We start from the raw sequence: 17,375 nt of genomic DNA, 5'->3' as shown, positions 1-17,375 counted from the left end.
GGAATGAATGCAGACAGACACCACTTGCAAAGCAAGGTGCAGAAAGCAGATGGGCACTGGGCTGTCAGTGATGAAATAGCCTCCTCTTTTCCAGAAAAATACCTACTTATTGTACACCACGGTGAGAAAGAAGCTCAAGCACAAACACGACAGTAAATCTATACAACATTCACAAAGTCTAGTTCAGACTACTGCATTCAAAATATCTGAATGCAACTTCATCCACAGTCTCAAAGTCTGTTTTCTAATTTGGTTTATTAACAACACGAGGCAGAAACAGTCATCATGTGTTTATAAAATAGCCAGTGCTCCCAGGAATCCAGACTTATTTGGGACACTGGATAAAACTAAGAGTTTAAAAAAAGAGAAAGAATCTACCAAAACAACTGTTTTCCAACATGATCAGACCAAATCCTGTATATGTATATATGAATTATATATATTACACATCTCAACACAACAGCAGTTGTAGTCATGAAACCTAGTGCTGAATTTGATCCACTGTAGTGTTTGTTTAATGCACTGAATTCTTTGACCTATACCATTTCCTACATGGCCATGAAAGTTCAAAAGTTAAATCTCTGTTGCGATTCTCTGTCAAGACTCATTTTTGGTCAACAATTTGAAACCCCTTTTGAGTTCTGGGGTGTCCATCAAGAGGTGATGATATTCTCCAAGGAGGGAAGGAGCTTGAGCACAGATAGACAAGGCACGAGGCATTAGAAATACGTGCAAGACCAAGTTAAATAAACTACTTAAACACAAGATGCTAATTTAGCAGTTTCAAAAGTGCCGTATTTCTACAGACAACCCAAGACATAAAAAGAAACAAAATTTCCTTAAAAAAACCTAACCTCACTGTTGTTTTGAATGTTACATTTATTCAAACACACTCCATCCAGCTCTCAATTAATTGCTTTCTCACTCCAAATGCAGCAGGTCTGCAGTGCATAGAAATGTAATTGTTTACACACCACTCTATCATTGCCACTACTGTCTCTACTTCTATAGCATCTTGATTACCCTACTGATGAGCACCATAGAAATGCCTATAAATAAAATAATCACCTCCCCTCATTAAGTTACAGCTCATGGACTGAGGAAGGATGATTTTGCTTTGTATGTTCCTTTTGTAAATTTTATCATTTCACAACAGAGGGAGTAACATGCCGCTGATGACACTCAAAGAGACAGACTGTCAGGATTCTTGTCAGTATTTCAGCTTTGAGCAGCTTGCAGTTTTGCATGAATATTTTCTCCTGAAAATAAAGTACTGTTTGTCAGAATTAGGCATTCAAGAATCTCTTTCTAATGTCAGAATCAGACATGGAAAAACGTCTAATATCACATCAGAAGGTCAGATTTTACGGAGCAGTAAGTCATGGAAACTCTAACAGCAAACACAGCACCCACAGCACAAGCTTCTAGCTCTAGCTTCAATGCTAAGAACATACATAGGTGCACAATTTCAAATGAACTTAGATTAAAAAAAAGGAGCATTGAAGGAAACCTTCCAATAAAAACAAAGCCTTTGTGAACCAGGTTTGCTCTTCAGGAAGCTTCAACAGTAATTGATGCCGCAAACAAATATCAAACATTCCATTATTGTCAAATCACAAAATCTCACTCTCTTCAATAACTGCAATACTGCATGTACATTTGCATACAGTGAAACTCCCAGTAGCGTCTCTAACACACAATGAAATATCACGTTTCATAAAATAGTGAATTATAAAGCCAGCAAAACAAGTTAAATGTGATATCTTTACTCAGACTTTACGGAAATCACATTTCTGCAACAAAAACTGATGGTGAAGCTGTCAGATTGCCCCTGTCAAAACAGTGCCGAATTAAGGCACCAGCCACTGTACAGCTATCAGAGCCTGACATGAGGAAAACAAGGTTCCCTTTTATTTTTTGATTCAAGAAGAGTCATGTATGGTGTCTGCTATGGAAAACAGTTTGCGGTAGGAATTGCTAAATTACATAGATCTTTGTGCCCCATGCTCAACTGTAGTCCCATGCAAAGCAGCCGCTCCAACAACAGATTGCAGTCTACCCCACAGCAGAACTACTCTAGGCCACCTGTAACTTGAGAGCAAGCAGAATTTCTCAAATGCCCACTTAGGAATGAACACAATTTCACAGGCTGGTCCAGCCACCAGGCCACAAGCTCAGTTCAGTTTATGGGCTGATTCGGTCTTGCTCTCCAGTCAGAGGTGGAAGAGGAAACAACACTTACTCCTGTAATGAGCTAAAAGGTGGAGAAGAGAACAGTTTGATGGAAGCTGTTGGGGCATCCCTATTTCTGCACACCATCCAAAGCAACAGCTCACCTCCAAAATGCTGGCTGTTCGCAAAGAACTGAGAGAACAGGTTCATATTAAGATCCTCATTCACAACGGTGAGAGCAACAGGACTCTGTGTGTCAGCATGAGCAGGCAACTGCTTTCAGGCCAGATCCATCTACTAAACCCTTTGTAAAGTTGCTGTGATTCGAAACACACGGTCCTGTGCCCATGTATGACTTCCTCAATGAGGACGGATCATTTGTCTCTCTCCTTCCTCTTCCCCCAGCCACTTCTAAGGTTTCCATTACATCACTCCCTATATCACTGCTTATTTACAGCATGCTACTATATCTATGGACATGCTACTACATCTATATCTAGCTGGCAAGTCACCCACTCATGTATAAACTATACATCTTATGAAAAAAAAAAAGTGCTGGGTTGAGACAAGTGGAAAGAAAAGCTTTGACAGGCAGATGAGATTTTTGTATATCTGAAGCTAGAAAGAGCAACTAACTAATGTTCAGGATACAGAGATTGGGACAAAGCAAGAATATCAGACAGGTTAGAGTGACATGCTACTTTCAGCTCCCAGACACTGCACCTGGACTGTGCAGGACACTTTATGAGCCTATATTTGCGGTTGGAAGGATGAGCATTTTCTGTGTAAAGTCTGCGTATTAGTTGGATGCGTTGCCTAGGGTTGACATGGTATTTCAAGACCCAGTATTTGAATAATTTTCTCCAGAGATAGGAAAGAGTTAATTTAAAGCAATAGCATCAATCCCTAGAATAGCCAGCGTCCAACCCCACTCAAGAGCTGTGCTGCCTCACTGCAGAATCTGGAGCAAGAAAAATAGTGACAAAAATAAGATCATCCCTCAGTCACAGAAGACACAGAACTGTTAAATCAAGCTCAGAATTTTCCTTGAAGAATCTAGCTCTTCCCAGTCCCCAAAGTTATCCTCCACATTCCTTTAAGGGTTTTCATAGATATAGCAATATGAAATGGCTTATTGCTGTGTAACTGCTAACAAGAGACAGATGTTTCCTTCAGTTCCAGGAAAATGTAGACATGTAGCACATTATGACGACCCACTAAATATTTTTGACCCAAATCCCTTTCTGCATGTTATCTCTTCATGCATTTAGTCAAGAAAATGCAACACAGTTCCATGCTTTTCCTGCTAATTACTAAGCCAGACAGAAAAGCATGCTTGGATCAATTACTTTGTCTTAGCAAGCCTTCATCTGAGGGCAAGGAAAGTCAAGCAACACATTTTCACTTAGTGAATCCAAAGCTCGAGAGTTCTTAAAATTACTTCAGAGCCAAATCAACTGGTGGCTCTGAGCCGAACTCCCCATGTTATTTATTTAGCTAGTCCGGAAGACACGCACTGCACGCTGGCGTGCAGGACGGAGCATCTGTTTCACTCAGACGGTTGGCTACATTCTTTACTTGATATTAATATCAGTGAAAATTTAGTAACTTAACCACTGGCACGAGAAGTCTGACTTCTAAGAGAACAGATGGCAGTGATCATTTCAGGTTAATTTTAGGCTTCTGAGTCAGCAAAGCCTCAAGATAAGAGAAAGAAAAAGACATAACATCTGTAAAATCTCCTACCTGTTTCCCATCCAAGGTATACAGCTTTTTGACCACTCCCGTCTCCAGTTTTATAGCTTCAGTGATATCGGTGAGAACCTGCTCAAACGAATGGGCAGTCTTCTTGTTCAAGAGCACACGGACTGCCTTCCGGGGCTTCACCCCACTGCGGATGATGGTTACCAGCTTGGGACGCACAAAATCTTTGTTCTCCTTCGCCTGGGCGCTGTTGCTGCTGGCCAGAGACTGAGGTGCTTTCTGGTTGGCAGATGTCTTCACATTGACTGACCAGTTGGGATTGACATTCTTGGTGTATTCCACCTTCTTGAAGAAGTTGTCAGATGAGCAGACGTAACTCTCCCCTTTTTGAAAGAAATGAACACTTGTCTAATTCTACAGTTACTACCGTAAGACTGCTGAAAAACAGAGACTATACATTTCCCCCCATTAATCATGTAAATCATTAATCATTGTTTTCATTAGCACTTCCATAACAGCTTGTTATTAAAACATTTTGTCTTATTTTAATTTTATATTTATGCTTATTTAAAATACGACTAGTATTTCCCCAAAGTAAGCAAGTCAGCCATAGCTTGCATCAGCAAATACATACTACCACTCAATCACATGAACCAGGGGTTTAAAAAGGTTGAGAGTTATAAAAGTATTTAGGTACCTGAAGATGCAACTAAGCTGTCTAAAAGCTCCTAAACACCAAATTCACTTGATCACCTAAACTATTTTGTAAATTTGCCAGCTTCCTCTCCATCTTTCAGACCTAGCTACTACTTCAGTCTGTCATCCCCAAGAGGATATCAACATTCATCCACAAAGTACCTTTTGTGTCATGCTTGCAAAATAATGAAAATCTGGTACTGAATAGTCTCTACCAAAAGCAGCTTTGATAAATCTAACAGGCATAACCAATATGCTTCATTGTAGTGTCAGTGGTATATTAGAGGACAGACCTAGAGGCAGCTGAGATAAAATACTACACCAAATACCAGTGCTTGCTTTTATATGGCTGGTACCAACCAAAAATATATTAAATCCAAATTTAGACATGGTAGAGAAGAGTTACACAGTCTTGTTAGTAATTCACAAAAAAGCCCTTCCCATGCAAAATTAGTTTCAAGCTTTGTCTGTAATTTACAGGATCCTATCTATCTAAGGTTTTACGAGCACCTTAAAGAATTTGTAGGATCTTCTTTTGGGCCTGCAAATCTGATGGATGCTAGAAGAGTTATTACTAGAATGAGACTGTAAAACATTACCCCTAAGGGAGTGTAGCTGTCTAGTGCGAAATGACTCAGGCTGCTGAGCACTTGAGGATGCACTAACAAAGAGTCAGTCATTGCTAGAGGAAGAAGTTTTTGTCTCACCATTAGATAAAATTTTAATAGGAACTGCAGGCATAACATGGGTACCTGTAGGATCTTATGGAGTTTCTTTCGGTGTTTTATTGGGCTGATCTTACAGAATGAAATTCTTCAAATATCACAATAGGTTTGAAATCAAAATATAGATTTAACTATTTTGAATAAGAAAAAAATCCTTCTTCACATGAACAGACTGGCTGCATTTCCTTATCTGTTCCCTACTGCAAATTCCAGAGCCTGGACATCTTTGAAAAGCCTACCCGACATCCGAGTCTGGCTTTCCATCACAGGATCTCTAGGGCAGGATTTGACATCCAACTGGCAAAGGTGTAAATACGGATTTCCAAAGAGCCCACTGATTTCCACAGAATTTTATGGTCCAGGCATGTAGCATATCCAGTATAGTGTTCATACAGTCATCCTTCTGCTGACTAAATTGCATTTTTGATGGAGGCACTGAGATGATCCCTTCATAGAACATATGGCAAGACCACTAACAGGTACACAATAAACAGAAGGCTTTAATAGGCTTAAAACTATGGTCTGTGTAGTATTTATGTCCTTATTACTGCTAAGTGTTTGATGTCATAATCAGCCATAGAAAAGATGCAGGATGCTAACTTCTTTTTTTTTAACCTTGACTTTGTACCCAGTTTGCCAAAAAGTGATGTGTACTCATGGTGCTGGTGCTTACATCACCAACTGCAGCTTTTCTCCATCTCCCCAGTTGCATAAAATGACCAAAATCATTTATCAATAGGAAGCAGATACTCTCTTTTTCCTTCTGAAGATGGAACAGAAATACAGAAGGCAGAAGAGAGCTAACAAGGTTCATGATGAACACTGTCAGATGGGCATTTTATCAACTAGTGTATCCCAAACTAACACAATAATCCCACCAGGAGGTTCTGTTGGCTTGAACAAACAATACAAACAAACAAATCTATATTTGAGGCATGTATGCTGTCAGCAAACCCCCTCAATAAATGGACATGTAGTACCTATAGCTGAAGCTCCTTAAGTCCTTACATTTCAGGTAGTTGATTTATTTCATGAATCTGACTCAATAGAGGCATAAAGATACCCCTCAGAGTACCATACATTATAAAGAATTCCCACTGGAGATACTGATTGTTTTCCAGAAGCATTGAATACTTCAAATCCTTCTGATTAATAAGTGATAAGTTGTGGTTTATTCATCTGCTTCAGACAAGCAACATCTGGCACGGAGGGGGCCCATGCTTCTCTCTAGTTTCACAACCGAGTGTGAAGTGCAGCAAGGGGAATTTGAAATGCTCACAGGGAATTAGCCCTCCTCAGAACCTGAGCCCTCCCAAGCCCATAATCCCTGGGCAGCAGAGCCTTTATAAGCGTGCTCAACAGAACTGTAGCATTATCCTTCGAGAAAAGGGATTTCTATATTTAAATGCAATACTAAGAATAAGTTATTTGAATACTATTCTCACCTCTGCCCCAGGCCTCCCTGTGGAAGCTCTTGACCTCACCTGCACCTCTACTTCCCTACCTGAAAAACAGAAGTAGCCATATCTGCCACTGAAGTGTTGCAAGGCTTTGCAAGACTTTCATCTGTGTTTATGTAATACTTTGGGGTAGAAGATGCCACAATGAAAGAAAGTATATATTTGCGCTGTGTTCTATAAACATGTGAGGTCTTGAAGCATATTTTCTATTAATAAGTTCCATGTTTTAAAGTAAGCAGAAGAGATTATTGGTCTGTTTGGTAGAGTACTATTTCTCTTAGTTCCAGCTGAATTGTTTGAAATTCTTCACTGCACACCGTAGCTGTCTCGTGTATTTACAACAGTGTACACTGAAGGCAATAGTGGCATGAAGGCAATACTCCTCTCCTAGGCTGTGTTTCCACAAATGTGGTATTAGGTAGTTGTGCATATTATACACTGGCCTTTTAAATTATGCTCACAGTCACAAATGGAAAATGTAATCTGGCCTTTCTCACTTTGTTTCATTTAACCCAAACCCTAGCAAATATTTTATTGAATTCTAAAACTGGACAGAAATGTAATTGGAGTGACACTTCAGAACAGCAGCTCAGAATAGCAGCTCTTCTCAGCATCATTTCTGCAGTTATAGCAGTATAGCTCCAGGGAAGAGGAGCTTTTCTTTCCTTCTTCCCTAACCTAAAGATGTAACCTGAAGCTTTAACTTAATTTAAAAATCACTTCAACTGATGTCTTCCCTCAGTTTATGGCCTTCAAATAATAGCAAAATTGTCTTTCAAGTTCCTCAGTGAGGCACATCCTTTTTACCATTTGCCAGCAAGGAACACGTGCTATTTCACTTCCCACAGCTGAGTTTCACCCAAACCTTACCATGAGGCAGTAACAGGATCAAGCAAGCATGGGCTGAAGACCTGTGAACTTTCCAGCTTTGAACACCATACTGTGGCTGGAAGATCACAAAAGAGAGAAATCTTATGGGGAATAGAAAGAGGAATGGTTTCTTGGTTTCTCTGCTACATCTACCTATGCTAAGCCTATAATGAGAAGTCAAGGTGTACAACTATGCCAGTCAAAGAAATATAACTGATAGACACAGCATGGTTGCAGAAGACGTGCGCAGCATAACAGAAGGAAAGGGGAGGGAGTGGATATGAGATTTTGTCAAAATCAAAAGAAACAACTCCAAGAAGTATATTGCTCCCCAGCCCCAAGATAAAAATCTGTGCACAAATATTTTCAGGAACATGTCTTTAGACAGCAAGCAGCTGTGTACATGTGCAGAAATCCAACTATAAGCCATGAGAAGGTATGCTGAACAGCCTTGTCATTACTTCCAAACAAAACCCCAAATGGCAGCCCCAAAGAGACACACTCATGCATTGGGGGTGGGAAGCTTTCGTAAGAGTGAGAAGCATCATCCTGACAAGATCCAGTCTGCTGCTGAACGCCACACTATGGGCATGACACCAGCGGTGGTCAGGACAGCATTTTTTTTAGTGCAGTCCCAGGTCAGTGCAAGATGCCCTTTCTGCACTGCGAAGCCAAAGCCCTGCGGGACGATGCGCACTTGTCATCATGCCAGCATGCTCCAGAGGTGTCACAATTTCTACCGTGCCACCAAACCAGCCAAGGCATTTATTTATTCCTTCTACCCTGCCCTTCGCCATAGATGGACTGACTGTAGACCTTTGACCTTAAGTCATGATCAGCATATCTGCCATTTGAAGCCATGGCTTGTATCACACTGAATTACTCTGGCTACAAGTCCATTATGCATTACTGTGCTACCAGTTTGATAGAAGCACAAGGCGATTATTCAGCTCCTAAAGAAGGGATGATCTCAGCAAAGATAAGGTTTGCCTTAGAGAAGGTTTCTTAGAGAAAAATCTAAGCTTAAGATGAGCGCTAATCCTTCAACCCTCTTACAGCAGCTCCTTGTTACAATACTAAAAATGACAGGCTGTGCTTTCAGAAAAAGTTATACTTTCTCAGCATGCACCAGCAAGTTTTCAAGTATAACGAATTGCGGGCAGAAGTCTTGCGAGAAAAATCAGGAAAGCTGGATTGAGGCCATTTTGAAAGTGTAACTGCTAACAGTTATTCCAAAAACAGTCTCTGTGGGCTACAGCAATTATTTTGGTTGTTAGCTCTGCTGTCGCAAAGTTAAGATTGTGCTACTCTGCCCAGCTTTCATGTTTCATGGGATTTACTATGACTTCAATAGGAATTAAGTGGACTTAACACCTTGCAGAGTTCATTACATATGGTCTTAAAGTAGGCCTTTAGTTACAAATGCATGAACTTCCTGCTTCTTTATGCATTAAAAAGGATCTTCCTCTGCCTCAAGACCTATTCCACCATGGTAAAATGAACTCTGGAAGAGCTTCCTTCCTTTGGCTCTTCCACAGGGAGCTCTCCCACGGAAGAGAAGCACCTCTTGTTCTGTTGAAGAAGTGAAAGAAATGCATGATTACCAAATCACCTTCAAAACCACATGATGCCCATAAAGAATTTATGGCACCACACTAGTCCTAGTGTGACAGCCAGGATGAGCAAGCAAATAAAACAGAACCATAAGGATAAGTTTTGTTATATAGGATGTAATTAGCCAAGCAGTCAGGACAACAGCTATAGAAAACAATGCCACAGGTTACCAAGACTTCAGTATTGGACTACATGAATTTCAGTTTTCCAGGCAAACTTCAACACGCACACATTGGGCGGGGATTTCAATATATTTCTTATAAAACCCTCAGTCCCAGCACACACCAGGCTCTGTACAGCTCCAGGGTGGAGCCCCTCCTATGATTAAACACTTCTGGACAAGATTTTGGAAAAGATTCCCTAAGGCATGACAGGATACAAAAAGCTTGGAAACACTTTCTGGAATATCTCACATAGCCCAAGAACATTTGCAATGAAACCCCACCGAGCAAAACAAAATCCTATTCAGCTTTTTCTAGTGGTCAATCTGAGGCAAGAACAAATTTCAGACAAGTAGCCCAGCTCAGGGCATAAATCCACCCTCGAATGGGCCCTCCAACCACAATGCAAGGGGGCTGTGCCTTGCCTAATAGCCTGCACTTACCAGGAGCTCAGAAGGAAGGACCTCTACAGTTTCAACTAAGTGCGGAGTCTCTCAAGTTCTAGTTTTAATCCGTGTCTTCATTTCTGCCTTTACTGACCATGTCTAATCCATGCGATATTTGTATTTGATGGGTTTATTTTCACATGTATTTCTGACCCTGACCATACACAGCAAAGGACACAATTCACATGAAATCAGCCACTGACTAGAAGCAGGTCCAAAGTCCATTTAAAATAAAAAAACCTCAAAGATGCAAGTACCTCCAAACCACTGACCAGGCCCTGAAAAAGCCTCAGGAAGGAAATGAAAGCACTTGAGCAAGAAAGCTCAGAGCTCTGACTTCCATCTTTGTCTCATCTATGGACTTTGGACAAACAAGTCAGACTGCTTTTCTGCATCTCAGTTCCTCGTCAGTAGTAACACCTTCTTCCACCTTGACGTGTTCAGACTATAACCTCCCTGGGCAAGAGCTCTCTTCCTGCATGTTTAAATAGTGCCTTGCACAGTAGGATGCCCCATTTGGTTGGTGCCTGTAAATACGTTGTGACAAACGTCTAATCTTTACAAGTGCGGAATTTGGCTTCTGTGGAAGTGCCATCCCTCCCTCCAGAGCAAACAAACCAGTCTCCACCACTACTGAGGTTAACTTGGAGCTGCAATGTCTTCAGCAGTCAGGAGTCTGCCTTGTGCCTTTCCCTCACTCCCCCCAAATAATCTTTTGTCCCACAAAGAGCTCATGTGTGGGACAATGGGGACAGCAAGTTGCAACCTGATTTTGGAACATGTGGCCAAGAACAGCATTTCTTAAGCCATCTTTGCTGCTGAAGTCAATGCATAATATCAGCTTCCACCTTTATCCAGCCCTCCATTCAAAGAAAAAGAGCAATCAGAGCTGAGACAGGGAGAATTTGCCATCTCATCACAATGGGTCTAGCAAGAACATAAAGGCTCAAAACGAACCAAGGAACAAGCCATGCTGTCCAGATGTCAAAGGCAACTAGATTTTAGTAGAAACTTGGGTGACAATGTGAGCTGCTCTAACATCAGCTTGAGCAAGGCTGGGAAAGATGGCACATGATTTTTTTAGCATCTTTCATATTCAAGTTTTCTCACAGCGCAAGGCACAGAATTAACTGTTACAACAGTGGCTCACCAATAATCTATAAAGGCAGCTTCATATATTGACTTCCTAAACCCTTGGTCACTAGAACCAATTATAATATGAAAGGGAATAAAGATCACCTGTTGCTCTTTTCCAAAAGATTCACTTATTAACTAAAACAACCATGATAGTAACACTTGGGCCCAACATCCACTCCTGACTCAGTCAAGAGAGTACGCAAGTGGGAGATGCTGTCAGCAATTTACCTGTAGTCAGGATCAGCTGTAACAGTGCAGTAATAGGATGCTGTACAGCATTAAACCAACATACAGATTAAGAAGGAATACAGTCCTAATCAATGGCAGCATGTGTATTATTTACAAATACATTAAAACTGAACGCTGAAAATAGGGAGTCAAGATTAAGACAATGACTACAGTGATAGAAGATGGCCATTATGAGTGAAAGGAGGGAGAAAAACATCATCATACAGATGGATTTTGAGAGAAGGTCATTGGGAGACGTGGACCTAGACAGCTCTCTGGTACAGGAGGCAGTATGGAAAAAGCAGCCAGTGACAGGTGAGGAAGAACTCAGCAGGCAGCAAAAAGCACCTATGAGACAGACTACTGGTGGGCTTCTAAAATGTGAGGCATTAGGGTTCAGTACAGGAAAGGACCAAGAGGCATATCCCAACTGGCAGCTAGGAGGGATGTGATCAAAAGAGTAAGACAGTTTTCACTTGTTCCATCTTGGACAGACTGGGAAGTAAAATGTCCATCCAGAACCTTATGAGAATGACCCTGAATGTCAAGGAAGAAAAGACTACCAAGTCTGGAGACCAAAAGGGTTAATTCCAAGTCCCATTTAATTAGCAGCACACCAAGTGGTTTTTGTTCACCTGAAATGTCTGCCTCAAGGATATTGATATTGTGCAATATCATTCTCTACCCTCCAGAAGTACATTCAGACTACACCACATAAGCACATTTTTAAATCATGCAGAAGTAATCAAGTACTTAAAACGTGATGTGAATTATAATTCACCAGCTTTTGCAATCAAACTACTGAGATGAGCCTCTCTGATGACTTTTTTTCCTAGGTTCTACTTGTTTATTGGAAATTACAATAATAAATTAGTCACATTATAGCAACTAGAACTGGTTTAGTTACCCGCAGTCTCCAACCAGAAAGCTAATTTATATGGCAAACATATACTGTTTGTGTATGTGCTGTTCTTGTATGTCACAGCGCAACTACTCTGAAGTTCTATTTTTCCATGCACGTACCTAGTACGCAGTTATACAAATACCCAAGCTAATAACATAGCTTACCACAAGGTTGGTTACAACTGTGGTATTATAAATCAAAAGTAACGTCTTTCCCAGATTGCTTTTCTACAACAGATTTGTAGGTCATCCCTAGAAATATGGGAATATTGTTATCATTAACCTGTCAGTAACAGCATACAGATCTACTTCTGCATTATCAAACACTGGATTCCTTTGTTTTCACTCTGCTAGGATTGTATTTTCCTAGCTGATGCTCTGCTAGGACAAAGCCACACAGACAATCCTATTTTTGTTTTAGTGCTACTTCTTCAGTGCTGTTTCCAGATACCATTTTGGCAGAACAAAGCCAGAACCCAAATGCCAGCATGTCCTGCCTGTACCTTAACCAGTTAAAAATATTTTCAAGAACTAGGTACCTTCTTACCTGCAGCAAAACCCAGTGTAAAGCAGGTATAACAACTAAAGGTTTAACTTCACTGATAAAAAGCAGGAAGACTATAAAGGGAGGATAAGGAACTGCATTTTCTCCTGTGGAGTTATTCCTGAAGATTTATGTAAAGCCTAGGACAAGCAGGACTGAGAGCTGCCATTAGAGAAAGGCTGTGGCCATATTAAGAGATCAGAATGAAACATGGCAGAATCTCTAAAATTAAGGGAGGCCACACCTCCGTTTGACAGCTGTAGCTGGGCTGAGAATAACTCCACTAGGACTGCATCATCTCTCTGAAAGGCAGCAATTTTCTCCCAGTAAAACTCCTCTGTGGAAACCAATATTTATTCTGCGTGCTTGTCCCCACAAACTATTTTGGGGAAATGAGTATCCCACTTGACAGATAAGGAATTCTAGGGAGACATGCTTTAGTCAAGGTCACACAATGACTCACTGCTGAGGCTGCCCCTGCAGTTCAGTGGCTCACACACTCGCATCCATTGTCTTTTATTAAAGGCAGAAGCCTTGTGGATTTTCTGTAGTCACCAAATCAGCCAGGTCAAATGCTTGGAGGAAAACATCAAGGAACAGGGAAGAGCAACTCCCCTTTTGCAAGGGGATCAGGATATACCAGGTCCAAACAAAGAACAGAATATCTGAATTGCTCAGGGAAGAAAAAAGCAGGGTGGCTGTGGGTGTCCTCTGTGCACCTCACTTAGGCTGCGCCGCCAGCAGAGCTTGCCCACGGCCATGCCTTGGGCAAGGAGGCAGGACTGGCCATGCAGCAGTTTCATCCTGGGGGTCCTCCTGACACTCCCCAAGAAAGGCAGCACCCATGGCGGCAGCCCGCTGCTGCAGAGGGAGCTCCCCAGGCACAGACAAGGCTGGCAGCTGAGTTCCACAGGAGCAAGCCTGCCCCCAGGCCACCCCCTCCGGACAGAAGGATTGATTTTTGACTCATCCTTCATCCCACAGTCCAAGTGACATTGGAGGAACAGGCACACCAACATCCTCTCCGGATACAGGGATACACTCAGACCTGCCACACAAGGGATGCCTTCCCACACTCCGCCACAGACCTACCACAGCAACCCACCCCACCACACACAGTTCCTGCAGAAACACTCCCCAAATACACCCCCTTACACACACCCCCCATCTGAACATCACAATACACCTCCCTCCCATACAGACCCTGCATGAACCATATTCAGGCGCAGCACATGAACTCCCAACGCCCCCTCCACACATACCCCCCCAGCACTCCCCCTTACACACACACAGCCCAACACCTCCATACACTCCCTGAGCACAAACCCAAGGCACACCCTGTGCATGAACCCCCTCAAGGACCCCAAAACCTCCTCTGCAATTAATCCTCCTTACACCTTCCTCCACACACACACGCATAAAACCCCAAATTTCGCCAAACGCAATCCCCCCAAAACACCCTTCTCCATACACACACCTTGTTCATTAACTCCCCCCTCTAAACACACTGCGTGAACTCCCAACATACCCCTCCACATGCTCCCCAAACACTGTAAAAACCCCTAACACCCCGTCTTCCACTCATCCACCATACACACACTGCATGGACCCCCAACACTCCACACACGTTCAAGGCCCTGCACAGCCCTGACCACACCCCTATACACACACATTGTGCACGAACCCCTCAAAACACCCCCATAGACAGACAGCATAAATCCCTCCCACCCCCATTACACACGCACTACATGAATCCCCCAGCACCCCTCTCTTTTCCATTCATACCCATCCACCCCAGCACTCCTTAGCCACCCCCTGCACTCATCTGAGACCCTCCCCAGCCCGGACAGATGTGGGGACGCCCTCAGACAGCCCCCCAAGCGATGGACACAGCCATGTCTAGCCAAGAGTAAGACACACCCCTCTGGCTCCACATCTGCACCCAAGAGAGCGTGCTGGGGGACACCCTGGGGACTGCCAGCCCCTGCCACCCTCTCCCACACCTCTCTGGAGGGGAAGGCAAATAGGCAGCTTCAGCACAGCGGGGCAGAAGCATCCCCACGTGCCCGAGGAAATGTGACCTTAACAGCAGACCCAAGTGGTGCAGCCCCCTTCCTACCCCGCCTCCTCACTGCACCAGACAGCGATGCTAGTTACCTTCCTCCAGCTCATCCATGCTCCCAATCTTCCGTGACCCATCGATGGTGTAAATATAACGGACTCCCTGAGGCAGATTTATGTTGTCGGACAGGGACCGGGTCAGGTCAGCCAGGAGAGCATCAAAACTTCGGAAGCGGTCAGAGGACACGGCATATACAATCCCCTTGAAGTAGCGGTCCCCGTTGCGATAGAAACGCACCTTCTTGGCTTTCTTCTCGTTACTCAGTGCCTGTAAGGTCCTGGTTCTGTAGAAGCTACAGTGAGCACTGTGAGTGGGGCTGGGCAACCCGTTCATACGTGAGCCTCGCATGTTTCTGGACGCCTTGTCTCTTTCGTCAAAGTGTCCAAAATCAAGTTCCATAGTTTGGTGAACCCTAAAGATCTGAAGCTGAGCAGGAAGGAGATGGGGAGAGAAGGAATGCAAAGGGACAGGTTAGAGCCAAGCAGAGCCACAATCTAGAGAGAAAAACGACACTAATGCAAGAGCTGTGTCTGGAGCAGGACAGATGCATTTGGGAAGCACCCCCCCCGACCCAGATTTGTCTTGATTCTGGGGACTGAGGGTAGGAGGGGTCCTCGCATTTTGAAAGGGATCCAGCTACTGGGGGCAGGGAACACGTTTCTAGAGAGCTGTCTGCTCCTGCACCTGGGAGTTTTCAAAGTGCAGTAAATTGGGACCTGGGGCCAAAGGCATACATGGCAATCACAACTCAGCCCCAAAAAACTCATCCAAACACCAGTTGGCAATGAATTAAACCTCTGAGCCCTGTGAGGTTTCTTTTGGCAACAGAAAACAAGGAGATCCCAGTAAGTCAGCCCTTCAATCTGTCGAATCACGGAAGGAACCAGAGCATCTGAATGTTTAACATTAGAATAAACTGGCATTTATGAAAGAACGGTCACAGGGGAATAAGCAGTTTCTTTGTGACAGCCTGTTCAATAAGGGTTAGCAATGAGATCCAGCCCACCCTTCCCCCTATCCGCAGCCCCCTCCTAGTCCATCAATCAATTCCCAGGACCAGCCTACATCTCTAAGAAGAAATGACTGGAAAGAAAAATCTGTCATTGAAACGAGGCTTCGATAAGCTCTTTTCAGCCTGAGTCTCCTCTGAATTGCATTTCTGCTCCCGTTTAATGAGGGAGAAAATAAAGGGGCTATTTCCACCTCGCTTCCAGCCTTCAGTGATGTAATTGCTGGAAGTGCCCCTGCCCAAGGGACACGCCACCCCTGCTAGCTCACCTTTCATTGTTCTGAGCGCGGGGCGGAGGGGGGGCTCCCAGCACAAGCGACTAGCACAGAGGAGCTGAGACTTGAGCTGACACCCAGCAAGCAGGAATTTCTGCATGGTCTCTAGTTTTTGCTCAAGAACAACCTTCCCCCCCACCCCCCGCACCAAAGCCCAACACAAAAGGAAGAGGAACCCCCAACCCTGCAACAGAAAGACCCTTCCACGCTCCCAGCACAACCAGGAACATGCAACTCACGTATGTTGCTTGCATGTTAACACAGGGCAGAAAGGGGATTTACACCAGCACTTGGCAGCCAGGTATAAATTTAGGAAAAGCTGTTGCTATCTCTTCCCCACCCCTTACATTTGCCAGAATGAAGCTCCTTCCCTGTATTTTACAATGTCAGCGTGACCTGTGCAAGAAAAATCATTATCCCCAGTCTGCAATAAAGCAGATGATGACAATGCAGGCGATCTGCACAGAAACCCCAAGTTGGGAACATTTTCCCCACGATGCCAGTTGGGGTAGATTCAATCTGGTGTCACGCAGTGAACAATGAAACATCCAAGCAACTTCGGGAATGAATCAGAGGATCCAGGGGGTTTTGATTTTAAAATGAACTGCAGATGCTGTAAGGTACTAAGAAAGATTCCTCCTTTCTATCTGACATCTGTTACTTTCCTGCATGCAAGTCACTCAAAAAAGCTCTACTCACCGGTTTTCAGCGTGCAGGGTGGAGATGCTGAGAGAAAGAAAACCAGGCTCACTCTGCCTTTGTTGTCTGAGCTCCAAGCAAGAAATTCCTGCCAGGGTGGATGAGACGCCTCCTAGGTCCTAGTGCCTTGTTCGATCCCTTCACGGTAACTTTGCCTCAGTGGTTTTTACTCTCATCATCAGTCGTCTTCTTGTAGTCTTCTCTGTATTTGAGAAAAAAAAAGGGTGTGTTCATTCCAGCTCTGGATATGTTAACAGATTGGTAAACAAAACGTTTAAAGGGACAAGTTTTGGGGTGATGTTCAGAAGAATGCAAATTTCCCCTTGGCTCTAGCTTCACCAAGAAAGCATCTGGCCCCACTGAAAAAAAGAGCATAATCGGTCTGATGCACCAATATTATAGGACTACCAGTTCAGGGAGGTCATGGCTACAATCCTACAATGCTGGCACAAGACTCCTGTGCGTTAAGAAAGCAACTAAGAAAAAGTTGACCAGTGGAACTATACTGGTTTTACACAGCATTCATGGTTTACACTGGCAAGCAGAAAGGGAGAATTCACTTGGTGGTTCTGCATGTGGTGCCCCTGAATAATTTTTCTCCGTTAGCATT

At 43.4% G+C, this 17,375-nt stretch overlaps 1 protein-coding gene across 1 annotated transcript in view; it reads right to left on the bottom strand.

Moving 5' to 3' along the window:
* Positions 1-16,935, bottom strand: part of DCX (doublecortin) — a gene marked incomplete at its 3' end in the record, with an annotated part of 62,216 nt that extends 45,281 nt beyond the window's left edge. Inside the window, exons 1-3 of the mRNA XM_009577055.1 lie at positions 16,766-16,935; positions 14,818-15,208; positions 3,919-4,259 (exon numbers count right to left, since the gene is read on the bottom strand). Of these exons, the coding sequence (XP_009575350.1) occupies positions 3,919-4,259; positions 14,818-15,181 (705 nt within the window). The remainder of the gene's footprint in view (positions 1-3,918; positions 4,260-14,817; positions 15,209-16,765) is intronic.
* Between the last annotated feature and the right edge of the window lie 440 nt (positions 16,936-17,375).

The sequence above is a fragment of the Fulmarus glacialis genome, unplaced genomic scaffold (genome assembly GCF_000690835.1).
Source record: "Fulmarus glacialis isolate BGI_N327 unplaced genomic scaffold, ASM69083v1 scaffold16424, whole genome shotgun sequence".
Taxonomy (NCBI): Eukaryota; Metazoa; Chordata; class Aves; order Procellariiformes; family Procellariidae; genus Fulmarus; species Fulmarus glacialis.
Note: the sequence above shows the minus strand (reverse complement) of the source record. Positions and strands in the feature narration are given on the sequence as shown.